Here is a 22354-nt window from a genome sequence, read left to right as displayed (position 1 = left end):
TGTTAATTTTCATTTATGTATACATAGTGTGTTATTAACACAAATTTCATATTTATTATTTTTTTTTAAAAAATTTTTCTCCCTCATAAAATTCTCCTAAATTCAAGCATTATAGGGTTAATACACCAATGGCTTACATCTCACGTTTTTTTTTTTTTTTTTTTTATCCTCTTTCACGCCAATTTAACGCCAGCACGCGACCCTAGCGTTGCTGCAGACACTAATATCGAAATAAGACCCGAAGGGGTAATACATCAGAAGGGTTAGGAGGCGTATAATAGTGGGAAGGGGTTAATTTCTAACTTCCTGCTGAGCGGACAGATTTAGTTGTAAAAAAAGGATAGAAAAAAAAGAAACCCTTTACCACTAAACACATAATAGGAGTTTCAATTTCAAGCGTCACTGCATATCTCACCCCTTCTCTACCTCCAAAAGGATTAATCTCACACCCCTTTTTTTATCCTCATGGATCACTTGTTGGCAATAGTTGTCAACACCTCAATACAGAGTATTTCCTAACTTGTTTGAAGCACATCATGGGAATAAATAACTGTATTAGACCAGCTAGAACAGCTTATTTAAGTTGTTCTAGCTGGTCTAATACATTATTAATATATATATATATATATATATATATATATATATATATATATATATATAATATATATATATATATATATATATATATATATATATATATATATATATATATATATATATATATATATATATATATATATATATATATATATATATATATATATATATATATTATTATTATTATTATTATATTATTATCATTAGTTTTTAGTAATGTGCTAAAATATTCTGAATACGCAGTTTTTATTCATTTATTGCGTAGATTTTTTTATCTTAAAATGATTTCTACGAAATTAAATACTTCATTAAAAAAAACAAGCTTTGAGAAATTAATCTTTCTTTTTATTTGTCTCGATTAATTTTTTATTATTATTATTAGTGTAATTTTACAACCTCGCATTAGAACTGTACGTGGAATTTACATGGCATGACAGCATTTTAAGTATAAAATTCATTTCTAAAGCATTTAACATCAATTTTATTCTGACTATGTTTTCAAAAAAAATATTTCTGAAGAACATAACAACAGCAACGAAAAAAAAAATTTTCTTATGCAGTATGTATTACATCCTTTATTTCTTCAATATTATATATTTACATTCCTTTAAGCTAAACCTCTAAAAGTTGATATTAAGCCTTAAGGATTGTAGATACATGATATTAAATAAGTAAATAAGGATTATTTCCTTAATATTCATTATATATCTACAATCTGCCAGAACTTATTGCAGCAAAAAAAAAAAAGGTTTTTAGAAATTCAAAGGATTGTATTTGGAAAACAAAATTAATTTTGGGTGCAGTAGATGTGGAAAATTGATGCTTGAAATATATCAATTGATACCAAAAAGAAGATAAAATCTTCATTACCATAGTATAACAATGCGCTTGCTGAAGATATGCAGAATTCAAAGGGGTTAGTAATTCAAAGGAGTTCATAAGAGTATAATTTAGGAAGCAACTACGGCTAAGCAACAGTTACCAAAAAGAAAATTGAAATCTACATTATCATAGTGTGAACTATAATGTGCTTGTCGAAAAACATAGAGAATACGAAGGATTGATTTTGAAAGAGAAAAAAGTTAGTTTTACGTGTAATATAAATGATGATGTAAATTGAAACTGTTGCCAAACGGAAAAATGAAATCTTCATTTAAAGTCTATACATTTCATAGTTGTACTGTTGAAAGTTGTGTTTGGCGTAGGCCATTGATTTTCCATTTATTTGTTCTCCTCAGCAGCGTCGTAATTTCCCTCTAGACTCATTTGATTGTCGATCTACAGTGAAAAGGCATCCAACAGTTCTTTGTATCTTGTGGTTTTCCACTACCGAGTGACGCGCATTCTGCAAATGAGTACGGAGTTTTTTAGGGTGGGGTGCTGCTTACTGGGGAGGGGAGAGAGGGTGCAAAACTAAATCCACGAGACCCCCATCTCGATTTTTCTATCCTCTACCACCACCACCCTCTGATTGATGAGAAGCCTGCCAGTGCGTCATGCTTTGGCTCTAAGAAGAAAGCACAGAAATGGGGAAAGAGAGGAGAATAAAAAAATTCCCTCGCTGATTACCGTTTAAGGAGAACTTTTGGAAATAAACATTAAATGTTCTAGAGTAAAAGAAAAGAAATATAAAAGGAAATGGAGGAAGATAATTGCTTGTAGAGCAGAATAAAACTTTGTTTTTTCGAAGAATTGAAGATGTTTTTATGCTCTCCAATTTTTGTTCCTTATGATTCTCCACCCCTTCTCTTTTTGAAGCAAGAGTTACTTCAAAAGAAAATTATTTTGTTTCTCTATCTGAAATCGTTACAGAAATTTTTTTAGAGATAGTTTTGTTCAAAAGACATTTCTTAAATTCTCTAAACCAGTGATCGCCAAATTCTCTTCTACACTAATTTCAAATGCAAGCACCTCTTGGATCATACAAATGTCACATGTAGCATAGTATGCCGACTACCACGTTAAACAATCAATTAGTAGAAATGTGAAAGCTCAATGTTTCCAAACTTAGTATTTTTTTTTTTTTTTTTTTTTTTTAAATTTTGATCAATGTGTACATTACAATTAAGTATAAAATACTTTAAATTTTATGAAAGCAAAATTAATGATGCAGCAAAAGAAATTCAATTTTTTTACTTCAATTTTTAGAGCAATAATAAACTTATCCATATAAATACATAATATGTGTTTGTGTTATTAAAAATTTCAGTTGAGTAGATATGCGTCTAATTAAATTATTTTAAAAATAAGCTAATGGCCACAACATTTTTTTTATAAAATGTTATCCAATTCAAACGAAGAACTATATTAAAATAATACTAACTAGAACTATCAATTAAAAATGAGGAATATCATAAAATTAGGAAAATCATAATGAGTTTAATGAGCTAAAAAATTATATTAAGCACTTTATTTATTAGTAAAGAGTTTATTCTTAATAGTGAACAATAATTTGAATTAATTTGCTCCCATTTGGATTCTATTTGAAATGTGCTTCCATTTTGATTTCTTACCCTGCTATCCTGAAAATAAACAATTTAAAAAATGTAATGTGTATCGACATTTTTAGTGTACTCTTTCATCGCATTTTTTTTTCTTAAATTTTTGAAGCTACCAACAAATAGGACAATGATATAATAATAATCATGCCAAAAAGAGTTGAATGTGGTAATTGATTCCCAGAATATCTAGCAATCCTCATCATGAATTATTCTTATTAAAATCCTTTATCAATTGTTTATTTAACAACCTAATAGTAAACTCAACACTTCAAACTCCCAGAATAGATTTTAATTAAACAATTAATAAAAACCACATTACTCATTGTTGCACACTTCATAATAAGGACTAATGCTACCTTAAATTTAAACAGAAAAAAAGAGTTTAGACAAGCAGAATCGGAAACCTCCAATTAAAATGAGCTTCATTCTATCCAAATATCAGGTAGCCTAATATCATGAAACAAATAAATACTGATGGTAAAAAGCAAGATTCCACGACAGCGTCTGTAAAAAAGAGAATTTGTCACCTTCACGTTTAGATGCATAAACAGAGGGAATAGGGAAGAAAAATAGAAAATAAATCAAAACTAGTAGGTGGAGATATGAGGGAATCCCAAAACCCCACACCCCTATTGGCCCGAAACGCAAGTTCGCACGTACCATCATTGGAGGAAACGAAAGAAGGCTGTCTCTTATTGGCTACGAGGGGTCTGTCGTATGCCTACGACCCCCATTTTTTGTCTCCTCACTCCGTTACGCCAGGAAAAAAGCTCAGTAGAGAAAGGAAAGAGCTGGAACGGAGGGGGTGAGAAGTTTGAACTGGGTTTGGAGTGAGAAAGCGTGCAGTGAAACAAACTAAAAGAGAAAGAAATTGCAAGAAGACAACATCTGAAATGGTAACTCGAGTGTAAAAGAAAAGAAATTTGGAATTGTGAATTTTTTAAAAAAATACTGGCGAATATTAAGTGCACGTGTATAAATGGAAATGAACTGAAGGGCTGAAATGGACTATGGCGGCTCCGATCGCAGCTGATAGAGACGTGGAGAAGGTATGTGATTATCTGTTTGATTATGGTATTATCGGATGGACTATTGACCAAATTTTTTTTTTCCGCCTAAGACATCAATGTTTTGAAAATTGGTACTACAAATATATTTTTGAATATATTTGCGAAAGAAATTAATTCAAATTAAAACTGTCGAACAAATTTTATTTTAAAATTTATGAAAATTCTCAAGTTTAGAAAACTAACTTTGTTTTTACGTGGTAATTTCATAGACAACGAAATATCTCGTGCATTAACTTGGAAATTTGTGTGCTAAAAATTCTATGTTTTTTACACAAATTTATTTCAAATAGTTTAAATTTTTCAAACACTTTTGAAGTTATTTTATAAATTGCCTTACTATTTAAAATTTATAAATAGGAAGTTACAAATTTTCTTCAATACAATTCAAGATTTTAACAATTCTTTTTCATTGGTTGCACGGTAGAAATATATATATGTATGTCTCTGATATTAATTAATTCATAAAACTTTTTATTTATTTCCTTACTATATATATATTACTTTATTCAATTATTTTGTTTTAAAAATCAGTTAATTTTCATTGAAATAAATCAGAATGGTCAGCGTCTATTTATATTTTTCTTTGTTTTCATTATATACACATAAAGTCATTTTAAAATGTCTAAAACAAAGGTTTGAAATTCAATAATGACTATTTTTTACCTACTTTTATTAAAGAGATGAGTTCTGAAATAAAATTCGGTAATAATCTTTTGTACGATTTGATGGAGAGGATTTTTTCTGCAAATGACATCAAAATCTCCAATGAACATTTACCTAAATATAACTTGACCCTTTTTTCCCTGAGGTATGTTAATGTAAGTAACTACTAAATTAAAATAGGAAGTATTAAATAGCTTATTTAGTGACCCTTGTTTATAAATAATATCAATTTTAGATTGTAAAAAAAAAAAAAAAAAAAAAAAAAAAAAAAAAAAAAAAAGAAGGAAGAACAATGTATATATTTTGAAAAAAAGAATCGAAATATGTGCGTCGTTATATTCATACAACAGATTTATGCAATATAATAGATTTATAAACATTAATCTATATATTATAGATCTATATACATTTAACTACATTAAATATTGTACTTTTATTCTTTATGACATACATTTTGAGCAATATGCATACATTTTAGTCAAGATTAGGATTGTTTATGAGCATATTTTACAAAGCAACTAACATCACTCGACTTTGCAACAACGTTTTCTGCCTTTGATATAAGCATTTTTTTAAAGTTCGGTTTTTAAAAATAACTAAGCAAATAAACTATAATTAATTCTTGTAAATAAATATCCATCAGTTTCTGTATGAAGAGAAAAAAATGATAAATTTAAACATTATTTGCATTCCTTTTGCAATGTTCAATAAACTTAAGAGGAGAAGAAAAGCATATTGTAAGCGTGCAAATTTTTTCTTGAATTTTTGCAAAAGTTGTAATTATAAAATTCGTAATATTAATGTAGGCTTAGGAAACATTTATATAATTGCGCAGAAACCAATAACTTCTTTTCACTGTTTGGAAAAAATAAGCATGTTTCTTGCAAACATTTTTCAATATTTTCAAACTTAAAATTTTAGTTATAAGTTAGAAAAGAGCACTCTGCACGATTTTCTTGTGACATATTTCATATCATTTTTATGATTGTACAAAACTAAATTCTTTTCAAAGTCTGGTTAAGAAAGTGTTTCGATAAATGTTTTCATTATTTTATTAAGCAGAATTTTTTTTATTAGTGAAAAAACAACAAAGTGTTGTTACGAATGTTTTTGTCTTACTTACTGGCTTCAACATATATATAATACTTGGAAAAAAATACTTGTTTTAAAAAATACTGCTCTATTTAAGTAGAAAAATGATTTTCAGTTCTATTCTAAATTAGTTGAATATTTAATTCGACTAATAGATTAATATGTAACTTTAACATTAATATGTAAATTATGATTTCAGTTTAAATGTTTTGAACTATTTTTTTTTAATCATAAGAATTTTCTGTGTATTAAAGTAATTTATCATTAATAACACATTAATATAATGCAAACGTTGTAAAATATATTCTTTTTAGAATTACATGATTGCATTAAGGAATAATTATGTAAAGTGTAAAACTTATTTACTGATGTTTAGAATTTCAATATGTATTTTTAAAAAAATATATAATTAAAAAAAAACGTATACCTGAGTTTAAATTTAATTAATATAACACTTTGTATAGTATAACAAGTTAGCTAGTCATAAATTCATACATTTAATTCATATATTAATTTATATTTATATAAATAATTTATGTGTATCATACATTTTAGAACTGTAATCTACATAAATTTCTGAAACACATTCTAAAAGATATATTTAAATTTTTTGTTTTTAAACAATTTATTCTTGATGTTTTTGAAATATTTAACGAATTCATTTATCTAAATCCCTTATTGTCAAAACAATATTTCAGAATGCCATGACTCATTATTCACACTCTCAACTTTGTTTCAACGAAAAGATTTATATTAGAATAAGCACTGTAGTTGCATTCCCATAGTAAAATATTTGTACTTAAGAAATAATAATAAAATTTATTTTTTATCTTAAATCTAAATTTCTGTTTCGTTTTGAAACGTGACTTATCAATGTAAGAGATATTTTTGTTTACCATCAATGTATAAGATAATTTTTTTTACCTAACAACACATAAAAATTAATAGTTAATTTAGCATTAATTAGTAAATAAATTAGTTACTTTTTAGTCATTTAGTACAAATGCAGTTTTAAAATCATAAAAATAACTATCTCTGTCTCTCTCTTGTTGAAAAACATTTTGAAAATCATCTATTAATGGATAATAAAGCTTTGTTTAATCATCCGTAGTAAATAATCTTCGTTATAATCGATAAATAAATTAACTTCTGTATAATGTATTTACTTGAGATTTAAAAAAATTAAAATTGTTAATTGTAAAATGTTACTTTGATATGAAATCTCGAAATTCTCTCTCTTCAACAGCAGATCATTTTCAACGAATATAAGAAGGTTCTCTTAAATAGAGTAAACAATAAATAAAATTAGTTACTTTACTAATCAACACGAAGGGAATCAGTAACTTTAAAATAAATTTGATTAGCTTTGATCAGAAATTTAAATCTTAGCTACGAACTATTTCTAAGCATCATTTATTTTTCACTAAACAACTCAAAATGAATTATTTACTTTATCAATTAATGAAATAGTCATTTAATGAATGAATTATTTAATATTGTAAATAGAAAAAAATGAATGTAAGACTGATTTTAGAACAACTCGGATTTTTTTAGAAAAGAAAACTTTTTTTAAGAATTTTTAATATTAAAATTTGTCAATTATTAACTTTAATGTACAGTATGCTAAAAAAAAAAAAAAAAAAAAAAAGGAACGGAACACTATGAATAACTTTTAATCTATCTTCTATCTTCATGTTCTAGGACTTATTCTTATTGGTTTGAAGAGGTGACTTTAAATTTACTAGTTAATTAGTTCAGCCGATATTTTAAGTAAAGAAATCAGACATTAAATCATTAACATTCAGTACTGATTTCAAAGTTCGAAACAATAAGAATTTTTTTTCTAAGAGCAACAAAAAAAATCTATATTTAAATTTCGTCTGAATGATTCGCCTTGAATTTATTAGCAATAAGGCTTGAAAGAGCTTCGTAGCTAAATTAAGAGCTTTCTTTCATTTAAAATACTCATTTAATAAAATAAAAAAATAAATTTTAAAAATCTCAAAAAAGTAAAAACTTGTAAGATAATTGGAAGAACCTAGCATTGAACAAGGCAAACATTAAGTCGAAATTTACTTGATTTATTTACTTAGTTTAAACTTGTAAAATAATTAATTTTCATATTTTGTTAATTATTGATTTACTTAGTTTGAATATTAACCTTTTTCTAAAAAAATATTGTTACTCAAATTTATACTTAAAACTTAAAAGCATAAGTTGAAATAGAAGTGATATAAAATTTATTTCTACTCCTGTTTTAACAATGAGACGGTTTTTAAATAATAAAATTTCAAAATAATTTCATGAGAGGATTTATGTTTAATTATTAACTTTTTATTTAAGAAAATCATTTAAAAAGAATTAAAATACGTTTAGACCTTTATATAGTTTAATTTATTAGGATGTAATTTGTTTGCAGTCAGTTGACCGACATACGTTTTAATGAAATCGAACTGGATTATGAAATTATGACTTTAATGACGAAGGAAAAATGAAAAAATCCATTTTCATAAACTTTACATGCTTTTGTGTGTGCGTGTTTTTTTTTTTTTTTTTTTTTTTTTTTAAGTCTCTTTTGCTAAAATAAATAAATTTATTTTGTTTTTTATAAAATGTGGATACTTTGGCTTTTTGCATTTTACATTATTATTTTTTTGTTTTGTCATGCGTGACATTAAAAGTAGATTGAAAAAAAAAACTAAATTCATGTTAAAACGTGAAGCATAATACAAGACAAAACCATAAATATTCGTGAATATTAATTCGCTTTATAAAATCTGTTACTTAATGCTTTTTTTAAAAATTTTGCATGATAAATCTTTTCAGAAAATATTGTATATGATTTATTTTGATAAGTTTATAAAAAAAGTAAATCAGTAACTTGAAATATACATTTAAATCCATAAAAAGTATATATTGTTTCAAAAAATATGTCAAATTAAAAGAGTTGTTGAATTTGAATTTAAGAATTCTTATCATTTATAAAGTTCTTATTCTGAGCTAAATGTTTAAGATGTTAGTTTTGCATTGCTTTATACATCATGCAAGCACTAAGTAATAAATTTAGTTTATATCTTAGTATTGAACTAAATATATTTATATTTTGAAAAAATATGGCAGTAAAACAAGGCAATTTTGATAATTTTTCCTACAAAACATTTTGTGAATAAAAACAAACTGCTACAGCTGTTTTGCTTTCTTTTATTTAGTTGAAATTTTAAATAATAATATATCATGCAACTAAAAACAAACTTATGAAGTTTTATTTCTTTATAAACTTAGTAATTTTATTATAATGGACAAATTATTTCTTTTTATCTTACAAAATTTTTAAACCATTTTCTTAAATCTTGATCCCTTTATTTATAGTATAAATAGACCAATAAACAAATTTAAAAATTTGTGAATAGTTCCCTAAAAATCCGATAATTTCTCCGGTAATAAGTAAGCATTTTTCAGTCAAATTTAGGATAATTTTTTTTTCATGGATTTTAATTTAAAACTTTAAAATAGCACGTCAAAAATGTTGCCCAAATTTTAATTTCATTCGTGATAAATCAAATAAAGTTTAGTATAAAAAAACCAACTATAATCATTCTATTTTGATAACTTAATTACTTTAAATATCAATGCAAAAACAACATTAATTCCGGTCCTTCCCTTACAATAGATTTTAGGTAAATTTTTTTCTTCCTTTAAAAATATTATACTGAAAAAGATACTTTTTACGCATTGTAAATAGATTAGTTAGATTATTTATAGTGTTCCTCACGGCGTAAATATCAAAGTAAGTAACCAATGTGTAAGCAAATAAAGCCTATTCAGATTATAAATTGTCAACTTTTATCGTGATATTTATTTTATTTATTTTTTATTTCAAATTTCCATTTACATAAGAAATTATGAAAATTCTAAAAATTACTCCTTTTACCTTAAACTAAATTAGTTTTAGCTAAAATTGACTAAATTTTTTTTTTTAAGTATGTATTGATTTGGCGGCAGTTTTGGCTTTTGTTCCAAATTTCCAAACTTGTGTCTTAAATTTCCATACTTTTATTTTTTACAAACAATTTTTTTTTCAAAATATGTATACACTTAGTTTTTTAAAATTAAATATTAATGATTCTTATGAGTAATATTTTTTTAATGGCTTTGCATTTTCGTTTCCTAAAATATTAATGGACCCTATAACATTGCATCAACATGTTGACTCTTTGGTAATAAATTTGTTTTTCTCATAATACTTCATCAGTGTGTTTTGCATAGTGCGAGATCATGGTCAATATCTTGCGTAATGGTGACAGTTATGGGGTATATATGAAAATAGTGTGAACTATAACAATAAAGTACTTCAAATGTTATCCGACTTTCTTTGCTCTAAACGTCTACTTTAATCAAAAACGTCCATTTTTATTTAAAACTGTTATATAAAAGAAAATTATCAGCTAATTTGTTTAAGCTCAAAGATAAATGAAATGATTGCCTGTTCAAATTATTTTCTGATAATCTTCAGTTTAAAAAGAGTGACTTATCAAAAGCATTTCGAGTTATCTTATAGTAATATTTTATGAGTTGCTCAATTTTTTTAATGTAAATTTTTGTAAAAAAAAAGTTTAAATACCTTGAAATTAGTTAACAATATAGTATATTACATTATTACCTGACATCAATCATTTATTACTTTTCTTTTTAAATAAGTACACAAAAGAAACGTAAACAAAAACTTGTATGATATGAGTTAATGAACTTTTAGGAATTAATTCATAAAAATCATATTATATTGACCGATATTTGTCATGGTATCACAGTGACATACTAATTGCAATATTATTGAAATACATGAGAATCAAACATCATTTATCATCATTTTAATTTAAAGAAATTAAAAAATTAATTTTTTAAATTATTTATTATGTATAGATATTTTTTTAAATTCATATTTATAAATCTTATTGCAGTTTGCTTTTAGATAAAAATATTAATTTCCAAAAGAACGTGATCCTAAGAATTACGCCTTATCACTAGTTTGGCATTGGTTACAAAAATTTTGAAATTATTTCTATGCAAAAGTTTCTTGAATTTTAGTGCTAGTCATATCTAACAATAACACAAATACAACCTGACAGATGTTTTAAACAAAAAAGAATTAACTTCCGTAGTTTTTCCTTTACAAAATACTAGTTTTGTTCTTTATAATCAGTATTGTGTTAATTTTTTTTTTAAATTTCAAATTTTTGAATTTGAAATACAGTACGAAAAACACATATATTTTTAAAGTATTTAGCTAACATCCAATTTATTTGCCCCATCATTATACTTAGTAAAAATTCTTTTTGTAAATATAGTGTTATAGTTTTTATTGTTTATATATATATTTTTAATGTATTTAATTTTTGACTGCTAAATTGGGTATAAAAAGACATTAATTAGAACAGTTTTTATTTTTTCAAAGATATAATTTTTTTCATCCTTTACATTGAACTGTTTCTTAGTATTTTTTCTAGATATATGCTTTAAAAGTTTCCAGAATTTCAGTATAATAACAGTACAATACTCTAACATTTTATTGTGCATATGGAAATCGTGTTTCTTTCTCCCACCAAAAATGCTTTTGAAGGTCGCTTTCCTGAACAATTTGAAAATGAGACTCATTGTTATATTGTCGCAATCTCATCTGTTGTAAAATGTAGGGCCATTCAATGTGGCTATCATAGTGGCATCATAAAAATCATGGTGACTCTATGAGATTTAAATACTTACTGTGATATAAAGATAGTATAATATAACAATTACTTAGTATTAAAATATTTGAATTCAGTGTATAAGCGTGTGTATATTCAATAGTCAAATCGAACCATTCATCTATAGAAAAAGATTACATAGATCATGAATAAGAATTAAAAGTTAGTAACTAAGAGAAAAGAATTGTATAAAATTAAATTTAACATAAAATAAAATTAAAGTAAATACTATGCTCATTTTTTTTTCTTTTGGATTTACTTTTCTAGTAAAAGGTAGGGTGAAGATGAAATAAAATTAGTTTTTTATTAAAGATTAGATGCTTGTTGAAAATTATTCTTCAATTCAAAACACAGAATAAAAAAATCTCAATTTTATTTATATTGATTTTATGTAAAATTTAGTAAAAAAAATTTTTTTTGAATTCCTTAATATTGTTTTTAACGATTATTAATAAGATCTTGATTTCCAGTAATCTTATTTTAATAGTCTTCTAGTAATAATGGCCCATATTACCAGACTGTTGTCATTACAACAATATGTATTACATTTTTTTACAATATATATTACATATTTAATAGATTCGCTTTTCTTCAAACATTGAACTTATTACTTTTAAGAGTTAATTAAATATTTTGAATACCCTCATTTTTGCCATAAAGATTATTAGTTTTGTAATTTTGTTAAAAATTTTCATTTACAGAGAAAATACTTTTAATATTCATTGCCAAAGATACTTGTTCTAAGCTATTTGTAAAATTCTATCGAACATGAATTGATGAAATAAACTAAGTAAAATATCATTTCAACTAAAATGATATTAGCTTTTAATTATGAATATGCTACATTTAAATAATGCATTTACTACATATGGGGGGTCAAAGACCTCAACTTCTTCAAATTAATTGAATTTTAGTAGGACTCAGGGGACCAGTGCTTTTTACTGTAATTTACTCAGTATTTTTTACAATGCATAAGTTTAAAATTTCAAAATATTGAGCCACACTTTTTAATATTCACCTTATTTTTAGCAAGCACTTCTTTTTCTATTGATATATATATAAATTTATTTTGAGTAAAGAATACGTGCTTGAATTAAATTTTATTTAAGCATATTTTTCATTCGAAAAAATGGTATTTCTTGTCTTAAAAGTTAAAAGAGAACAAGTGGTTCATAGTAGATCCCTTTAGTTAAAAATGATAATAATAATTTTAAGAAAAATTGCCATAATTTTTTTATATTTTTCGCTTTTTAGTTGCTTTACAATTTCAAGTTCTTGATTTAAAAAAAAGATTTCTAAGTTATCCAATTTCAATAATTCTTTTCAGAAATAAGTATAAATACGTTTATGAATATTATTTCATAAATCCGCAAATCGTCTTATTTCATAAATCCGCAAAATTTTTAATTACTCTTCGTTAACTAATTCAATTTTCCTTATTTAAGAGAATTCTTGAAATCTTAAATATATATTCTCTTTCATCAGTCTCCCTGTTCCTTGTATATTTTAAAAAAGCCTGACTAAACAAATTTTATAAGCATTGAAATAGACCGCTTTTAATACTGGGTACGCTTTAAAATTTAATATTTACACTACTTCAGAACAAAACTGTGGTAATGTCAAACACGTTATACTCTCTTTCCTTAAATTTTCCTTGAATTTTCTGTTATCAATATTCAAGTTTAATGAGAATTTGTATTGTCAAAGATCACTTGTTTTTGACATTTTAATTTGCAGTGGTGAAATAAATTCTTCCTAGGCATAACATTTTTTTGAGTCACGTCAAATGGTCGCATTTTATCAGTAGCTAAAAATCAATAAATTTTCCCTTTTCACGCTATTTAATGGGCACTATCATGCATACTTTGAACAATAATAAATTTTTGGTGTATTTCCAAGTAAATAAAAATTATTTTTAAAGTAATTGTCATAATTATGGCGTTTGTACTGTTTCAACGCTTCTTGTTTAAGTTTAATTAGTGAGTTTAATTAAGTAATATGGCATTAGGTTTCCTGAGGGGTTTTTCTGACATTTTCTCTCATGTTGTAATAATTTTCTCTTTTATGCTCTCTAGATAAACACATTTCTATCAATTTAAACCGATGGAATGTATTTAAACAACAAAATGTTTTAATTCCTATTCTATTTTTTACTTCGAATACACAACAAAAACTTATCAATTATACTATACATTAAAAATATAAATAATAATAATGCATCGCACAACACTATCAAGGATTTTATTTATTATTTTATTTTATTTTTGAATTTTGCAAATTTCTTAAAATCCTTTTTGTGACAACCATTTTAAACCTTTTAGATCTTAATGTTATTTCGATTTGTGTTTGCCAGCACCAATCAACATATCAACATCTAATTATTCCTGAAATTAAGCAATTTTTAAAAATATCATTTAAATCTTGGTCGCTGCTGCTGATGAATATATTTTTATCTGTTCTATTTATTTCTGACGATTAAATAATTTAATCACAGAGAAATTTACTCTAATCCTATTTTTTTAAAAAAAATATGTAACAACATATTTCGAATAAACTTTTGCGTCACATTAATAATAGAAAAGCTTTATTTAGCATTATGTTCAACACACACACAGTCCTCGCACAGTCCCTGGCCTAGTTATTAGACGCACTATAAGATTATGTGTAAAATCTTAATTCTCTGGTGATATAGCTTTATTGTTTTTACAAGGCTGAAACCGGTTGGCACTTGTTTACGTTCGTATATCAATTGGTTAATATTGTAATGCTATACGTTAAAAATAAATATAAATAGGAAGTATGTAAAAAATCACCTGAATAAAAACCCATTACATATATGTTTAAATATAAAAGTATTGCATATAAACTCGTGCAAAACATGTAATTATTAAAATACTACAGTGTGTCTAATAATTCGATCTAATTTTTACAATATAATGCCTTATATAATAAATATTCAATATTTATATAATGTATCGTCTAATTTATCCAATTGATACACGATCGTAAGTAAGCAAGTGCAAACCGGTTTCAGTCGCTTAAAAACAATAATACTGTATTGTATCACCCGATAATTAGGATTTTACATAGAATCATATAGTGCGTCTAATAATTTGGCCGGGTACTGTACATATATATTAAAGTAAGTCTAAATTGGAAAAATATATTACAGAAACACGTAATCTTCAAACACTTGTGCAATGCGGGTTAGCTCCATCAAAAAGTCCTCCACGAAAGCAAAATTTCTCCCAATATTTGATCCCGGGGTCCCCTTGTCTTCTGGATTGGGTTCAAAATTTCAAGGCTACGGAGTTGAACATTAGTAGCCGTAAACCCATAAAATTGGGTCGACTGTTCAACGACGGTTATAAAGAAAAATAAAATAAAATAACAGTTGCATGTTTAAAATATTAAGTTCTTTTTTTTTCAATATTTAACATTAAGTTTGATAAATTAAGACGCATCGAAGCATTTTTCAAGTAACAAATTAATATTACTGCAGAAAATCTAAATAATGTTTCAATTACTGTTATAAAAAGAGCCTAGAATAATTGAGAAGAGACAAACTTAACCTATTGGCTACAATCAATTTTTGGGGATCAACTCACTCAGGCATTTTAAAAAGCTTTCAGATACTTTTTTACTGCCTCATAAACTTTTTTGCTATGCTCAAAATGTACAAATATTAGTTTTGTCCAATAATTAAGTATAAACAATTTAGGAGTATTAAATCTCATGATCCGAAGAGAAGTAATCTCAAGAAGTATATATTTTATTTAGCCTAGAATCTTCGAGAATTTCAACCTTTATCTGATATGTTAAATCTCCAGTTTGGGCGGGTTCGATCAGAACCTCTGAAAGTGAGCCTGAGCTCCTCTCTAAGCACTCCACAAAGTAGAGCTTGAAAGTATTACCACATTGGTGTTACAGTGATACTTTAGACGAGTATTAACCCTTCCCTTTTTTAAGTTTGAGAGTCTAAGTTTATAATAGTATTTTCCTCAGTTACTATATTTTGAAAAATTAACTTTGCTTTCTGAAAGCTCATTTTGACATACGGCTTATATTTACTGCAATTTTCATAACAAATATTTTTTTTATTTGCAGGTGAGGCGTAAGCGGCTGGCTGAAAAGTGACAATGAAAGAAGGATCGGAAGGGGACATTGGTTGTGATGACGTCCCCACTTCTAGGGATGCCGACAGCACAGTGTCAAATGGCAAAGTCAATGGATCTATGTCGATGGTATCGAGCCAGCCGCGAAGAATACTTTCAGATAGACCTCCATCCATGGGTGTTACAGCCCTTGCTACATATGAAGCTGAGAAGAATAATGCATCACTAACTTCGACATCAATAAAAACCGAACATGGGAATCTTCCCATGAACGGCACAACTTTGGCGAATGCACTTCTTGGTAATTTTTTAGATGGGAGTCGAGGATCTAGTGGAAGTCCGGGAAACAACGGTGAATCTATTGTTGGTGGCATACACTCCACTAGTTCTAATTTAACTGGAAAGGGTATCAAAACAGAGGGAGGTCAAAATCGGGATAAACAGTTTATGTGCAAGATCTGCGATCGTGCCTTTGGTTATAAACACGTACTTCAAAATCATGAACGCACTCACACTGGGGAAAAACCATTTGAATGCAAAGAGTGTAGTAAGAGATTTACAAGGGACCATCATTTAAAGACACATATGCGTCTCCATACGGGTGAAAAACCGTACCATTGCAGTCACTGCGACAGGCAGTTTGTTCAGGTTGCGAACCTCCGTAGGCACTTACGAGTACACACAGGCGAACGACCTTATGCGTGTACTTTATGTAGCTCAAGATTTTCTGACAGTAATCAGTTGAAAGCTCATCTTCTTATCCATGAGGGAATAAAACCATTTCATTGCAAAAAGTGTTCGGGTCGCTTCAGGCGTAGGCATCATTTAGTTCATCACAAATGTCCGAGGGATGAAGCCAATATTGGAAGACCAAGGCGAGGCCGTCGTCCAAGAGCATATGACCAAGTTCCTACGCCGTTGCCCAATTCTCTTCCTATACTGTCTCCAGTCCTCAAAGAAAGACTATCTACACCTCTGTCAGATCTTACCCCTCATCCTCCTGTAAGTTTAACCTCTGTAATAAAGAGAAGTAATTCTCCCACTTCTCCACCTATACAGCCACCCGCGGCTCATATGCAAGCCGCGCATATGATGCATCTTACTTTGGGACATATATCTAATTTTCCCTTGCGACCGAACTCGAATGGCAGATACTACGAAGAAGTGCAAACAGGCCCCATAGATATGACAGTTCAGTCTTCTGTTACAAGCAATTCTGTATCTGTAATAGTGCCTCGTATACCTCAACAAAACAACAACAATTATCATTCTTCAAATATTCATTCATCATTGGATGTCGTGTTAGACTTATCGAATTCAAAAAGTGATTCGGAGGCAGAACCAATAGAGGAAGAAGTGGACGAAGAAGATGATTGTATGGATGAGGGGTTGGACTCAGAAAGTGAAGAAGACGACCATTCTCACCTTCGCTTAGTTTCTTGGAAGGATGATTTCCACCATCATCCAAAGGATTTAAGGCGCAGAAATGGTGACAGATATGATAGCGAAGGTGAAAGTAGTAATCTAGCCCTCCAACTCAAATTAAAAATTAACTAATTAATTCTTAAGAATTCATTTTTAAAACATCAGGAATTGTAAGGTTTTGTGTTCTTTCTTCGTAATATTCTTGAACCATAAATCTACCTCAAAGAAAGGGGTGAGAATGTGAAAAATTATGATAACGATTCCAGTCTCTGAATTACTTCTATCACATCACCAGGATATTATTTGTAAAGTTTAATAGGGTGTAACGCTGGTCCTAACGCACAAATTTTATTTCATAGTTTGTCCAAACCATAGCGTAATGAGCTTCTTAATGTCACTCATATGCGTTAACACCAGATAAGTTGATGGGTTTCCAGGCAAGTTTTTTTAAGACGTTTTACATTAACGGAAATGGCTTTTTTTACAAATTTGGTGAGAGATTTTTTTTTTACAATGTGCAAATGAAAGATTTATGATTGACCAAAAAGATAATATCCTGGATATTAAATAGATGATTTTCATTAAGTATATTTATTGCTAGATAATTTTATATACTTCAATCTTTACACTTCTCAGGTATTTGTTATTTCCAACCAGAATAGAAAGCAACCGTACTTCGGTGATAGAGGGAATCAAAACGAAAACGCTACGTCGAAAGTGAATCAGCGCAAAGTAAATTGTGCAACAGTCATTTATGTTCCTAATGTAAATCAAAATTATTAGTTTAATTTGTACTTCAATCAAAACTCTCAGAATATCTTATTAAAGAAATAAGATGTCAGAGTTTTGTGTCTTTCTCTGGTTGGAAATTCTTACTCAGAGACTGGTTTGCGTTTCATAATCACACGTTTCCTAAAAACCTATTACCTCCACCTAGCCAGAGAGAATTCTTTATATATATATATACGAAAAATATTAGATATATGAATATATATTTATATTTATTTCATGCCATTGTCCATTTGAAGGTGACGCGCTTTTGATTTTGGGTAAGAATAAAACAATGATTGTTTCTCAGGTGACTGGGTGTAGATATTAACTCGAAAATTTTTTCTTATAGTTGTGCAGTTTGTGATGTTTCTAAATGAAATTAACGTAAAATTGATTACACGCATAAATGTGAAATTCAAATCTAATTTCTGTAATTTTTTTTAAGTAAAAACACGAAACACTATTGCTCTACATCTTACACCTTTATTTTAGCAACCAAGCTTATAAATTTTTGGTGTTTAAAATTATGTGAACTGCAACGTATTCAATTTTGCACTTTTCAATTAAGGCCTGAATAAAATACATCTTTATTAATTTAACAAAATACAACTCTTATCTAGGAACAAAGCTAAACAAAGCCAGCAAAATTATGATACAAAACATCCTTATGTAAATAAGAATTATATAAATCTAATCGTTCTAACTTCATATATTTTTTTTAAACCTGTTTTTATCAATACGTTCTAATTGCTTAAAATTCGAATCTACATATTAATTCAAATTTAAAATATTATATATCGAAAATAAGCACGCATTCAACTGTTGCATTAAATTAAAATAAAAAATTTATTATACTTCATTCATTTATAATATTTCATAATCGATCAGTAACACCTGAGAAAAAGTAATAAAAATGGATGGGAACAAAATAGATATGCGGCTTTTAAACGTGTTTTATTAAAATGTTAAAAGTATCTAATTACCCTTTTAATTTTTTTACTCTGCTTTTCGCTACATACATTCTTATCTATACAATACAAATATCAATGTAACAAGTAACTTTGTCTCCATCAACTTGTAAATTAAAGATTTATATATTGTACCAAGTTTAAAAAAGTAACTGGTACGGTACGGGGATTCTTTTTTATAAATATTATAAATTCACTGAAAGCAAAGTAACAATATAAGGTTCAAGTGTTCTTTTGCTCCAAAGTTCATGTTTGTGAAAAGTGTGAATTTCTCTTCATTTTTTATGTTGTTGAATGTTAAAGTCAATACTATATAGTTCCTATGACAAATGAATTACGATATATGCTTATTTTTCAGAGTAATTTATATTTAAATATTTTGTTTTGTTTATTAACACTTATCATGTTACTGACTGTTGAATAACAATGAAATTTAAGTAAGACTTCTTTTATTTAAGACAATATTATTTCGTTTCTTTTTCTCAGCAATTGTGTATATACTGTAATACTTGCTGAAATTTATTCGTTATCTATGTCACGCAAATGCTCTTTTAAACTAAAATATCCAGTTTGGAATGAGCTTTTAAGCACTAAATTTTTCTTCATAATATTTTTATTAAGTATACACAAGATTTATTTTAGATAAAGCAAAAACATATTTTAAAACTTTTATCTTTACTAAAAGTATAAGCATCGTACCTGAATAATATTATGTCTTTAAATGATTAACTGTCATTTTTATACTTGTTCGGTTTTGGCTCGGATAAATAAGTGACTATACTTTTTTATATTTATTGTTAGGTTTATTAAAAAAAAATACCGAGGAATTAATTTTTATTTCTAGAAATGCTAAATTAATTAATTCTGATTTTATAAAATATTCAAATAATGTAAACGATTTCTTCAGTAAATTAATTTTCTTTAGACATTTCTGTGGGTGATATATTATGAATTTCAAAATATTAACTATTTAAACTTCCTTTTTTTCCCTAATTTTTACTTTTTAACACTTCAAACTTCAATGTTTCAAAAAAATGTCTTCTAATGTTTGAATATATTGAATTTGGTCACTTATATTTGATGAGAAGAACAAGATATTAGCTCAATTTTAATGTGAAGTCTAATCATATGCTTTACTATTATATTTAGCTCAATGTTTATTATTTAATCATATGATTTAACTAACAATGATCAGTATTTAAATACATGTATTAGATTTCTCTTCTTTAAAGTAAAATATTGAAATATCAGGTATTTCAATGAACTCAGGAACTAATTTTAATGAATAAAATTTTCAAAAACTAAAATTTTTTTTTAAAAAATTCAAAAATTTTTAAAATGGATGTGAAAAAAAACCTAAATTGAGTATAAATTTAATACTATCACATTATTGTTAAATTACTTATTATATAATGTATAAAAATTATGTTTTCAAGCTAGCTTTTATTTGATGAAAAGAAATGACTTCATTTCCTTTAACTTTTTTTGAACATTTATTTTCTTTTTGAAAAAGATCAAGTAAGGAAAATTTATTTTAATCATAGAATAAGCAAATGAAACAATATGTCATTACAGCATTTAAAGGTTTATTAAAGATTACTAACTTTGTAACCATAACTTCGTAACCGCTATTATTCATAAAAATAACTATTTACTCGAACTAAATCTATCATCCAAAATCTACTGGTAACAGTTATAAGTTTATTTTTAAATTTTTTAAAATAAAAATTTTATTAATTATGCATTTGGTTATCATATTTTCCTTATTTTTAAAGAACTGTTAGCAGATTTTGCAATTGAACTGGTTTGACAGCTCATGTTCCTGCCAGTTTTTTTCCCAAACTTGGATAAAGCATTATTATTTTTTATTTTATTAATCACAGATAGTCAGCTGTTTTAAATTTTTATTAATGAATGTTTTTATATATATATATATATATATATATATATATATATATATATATATATATATATATATATATATATATATATATATATATATATATATATATATATATATATATATATATATATATATATATATATATATATATATATATATATATATATATTTTTTTTTTTTTTTTTTTTTTTTTTTTTACTCAAATAAAAATATCTTATTGTATATAGTTACTTAAATTCAAAAGTTAGCATTTATTTTAAAGAGATATATTTATAATTTAATTTATTAATTTCTTTCAATTGGTCAAATCGACAAATATAATTTGTTTAACATATAATGTTATCTAAAAACATTTTTAAAAATAATAACTACGTAAAATAATAATCCTTAATTTCCTTACTCTTTCTTTACTAGAAAGCAACCTAAAATATCTGTCCAGTATAAACGGGATCTTCGCACCCGTAAATGTATTTTACGCCCGTTACCCTGGCAACGAATTATATGCACAAAGGGATATAAGGATAGGGAAGAGCTGTTTTTTAACAAATGCATAGTGAGGCTTTTTCTCCTCGCTGTCCAAGACTGATGGTCATTTTCTTTCCCCACTCCTGTTAGGGAGTATACTCAAAAATAGTGTACATTTCTGCACTCTTTCGAAATTTAAATCAGCTTAGACATATAATGTTTGGAAATTTTTGTTTTTAGTAGTAATGATATTAGTTTTGTCAGTTAAAACATTTAATAACAATTACTTTTTTTTAAACTGTCCAACACTGAAATTGGGTAATTTTTAATTATGAGTAAAAGGAATATTTTTCCTAGTGGTAAAAGCATGCCACTTTAGTTTCTAGTTTTCATGTATTGATCCGCAAATAGTGTGCAAGCATCCACCACTCTCCAAGCACTTATCTCCCTCGTTTACTAACCTTAAAGTAAGTAGGATAAAATGTACGAATTCCCAATACTACTTTGACATTGAGGGGAAGGGAAAAGGGAGTTGTAGAAAATGAAGGGGCTGGCAAAAAGGGAAAAAATGGCAAAGGGGAGGGAGAGAAATTCGAAAATGGCGACAGACATCAAAGATTCCCTCCTGGAATTAACTAGATAAACTTAATATGTTTTTCACAAACATCAAAATGTCTCGCGAGTATTGATGAATCGTAAGAACAGTGGATAGATTCTTCGTTAGCTGTATGTTTGAAGAAAATAACTTTGTCGTGATTATATTTTTCTTATATGTATTTCAGTTCCCAAGATAGCAACATGTTCACTTTAACGAATCAAATTGACAAACCAACAATATTTTAAAAGCATTCCCGTGGAAACTAATTTAAAATGTTTCCAATCCCTCAATTATTAGCTCCCTCTTTGCTTATAATCTCTTTCAAAGATAATGAAATACACAATTATTTTTAAAGCTGTTTCAGAAATAGAAAAACAAAAGTTTTTTCTGTTTCGATTTCTTGAGATGCTTATAAAATCTGTTTTTTAAATCGTTTAAGGAAAAA

At 26.8% G+C, this 22354-nt stretch overlaps 1 protein-coding gene and 1 long non-coding RNA gene across 5 annotated transcripts in view; one reads left to right on the top strand and one right to left on the bottom strand.

Annotated features, from left to right (window-relative positions):
- The window catches only part of LOC107453167 (uncharacterized), a 175894-nt gene extending 155307 nt beyond the window's left edge, over positions 1 to 20587 (top strand). For 3 of the 4 annotated variants that reach the window (XM_043040517.3, XM_016069989.4, XM_087165866.1), the window contains one exon: positions 15772 to 20587. In XM_043040517.3, the coding sequence (XP_042896451.1) occupies positions 15804 to 17336 (1533 nt within the window). In that variant the 5' untranslated portion in view covers positions 15772 to 15803 and the 3' untranslated portion in view covers positions 17337 to 20587. Of the gene's footprint in view, positions 1 to 2876; positions 4148 to 15771 lie in introns of those variants that run through there. The other variant, XM_016069908.4, reaches the window with a different exon arrangement.
- LOC107453450 (uncharacterized) overlaps positions 1 to 22354 on the bottom strand; it is a 103654-nt gene that overhangs the window by 65134 nt on the left and 16166 nt on the right. The gene's annotated exons all lie outside the window — the stretch shown is intronic.

Source organism: Parasteatoda tepidariorum, chromosome 6 (genome assembly GCF_982258835.1).
Source record: "Parasteatoda tepidariorum strain Cologne lab strain chromosome 6, Ptep-v5.0, whole genome shotgun sequence".
In the NCBI taxonomy this organism is placed as follows: Eukaryota; Metazoa; Arthropoda; class Arachnida; order Araneae; family Theridiidae; genus Parasteatoda; species Parasteatoda tepidariorum.
This window is presented reverse-complemented; position numbering and strand designations above follow the sequence as displayed.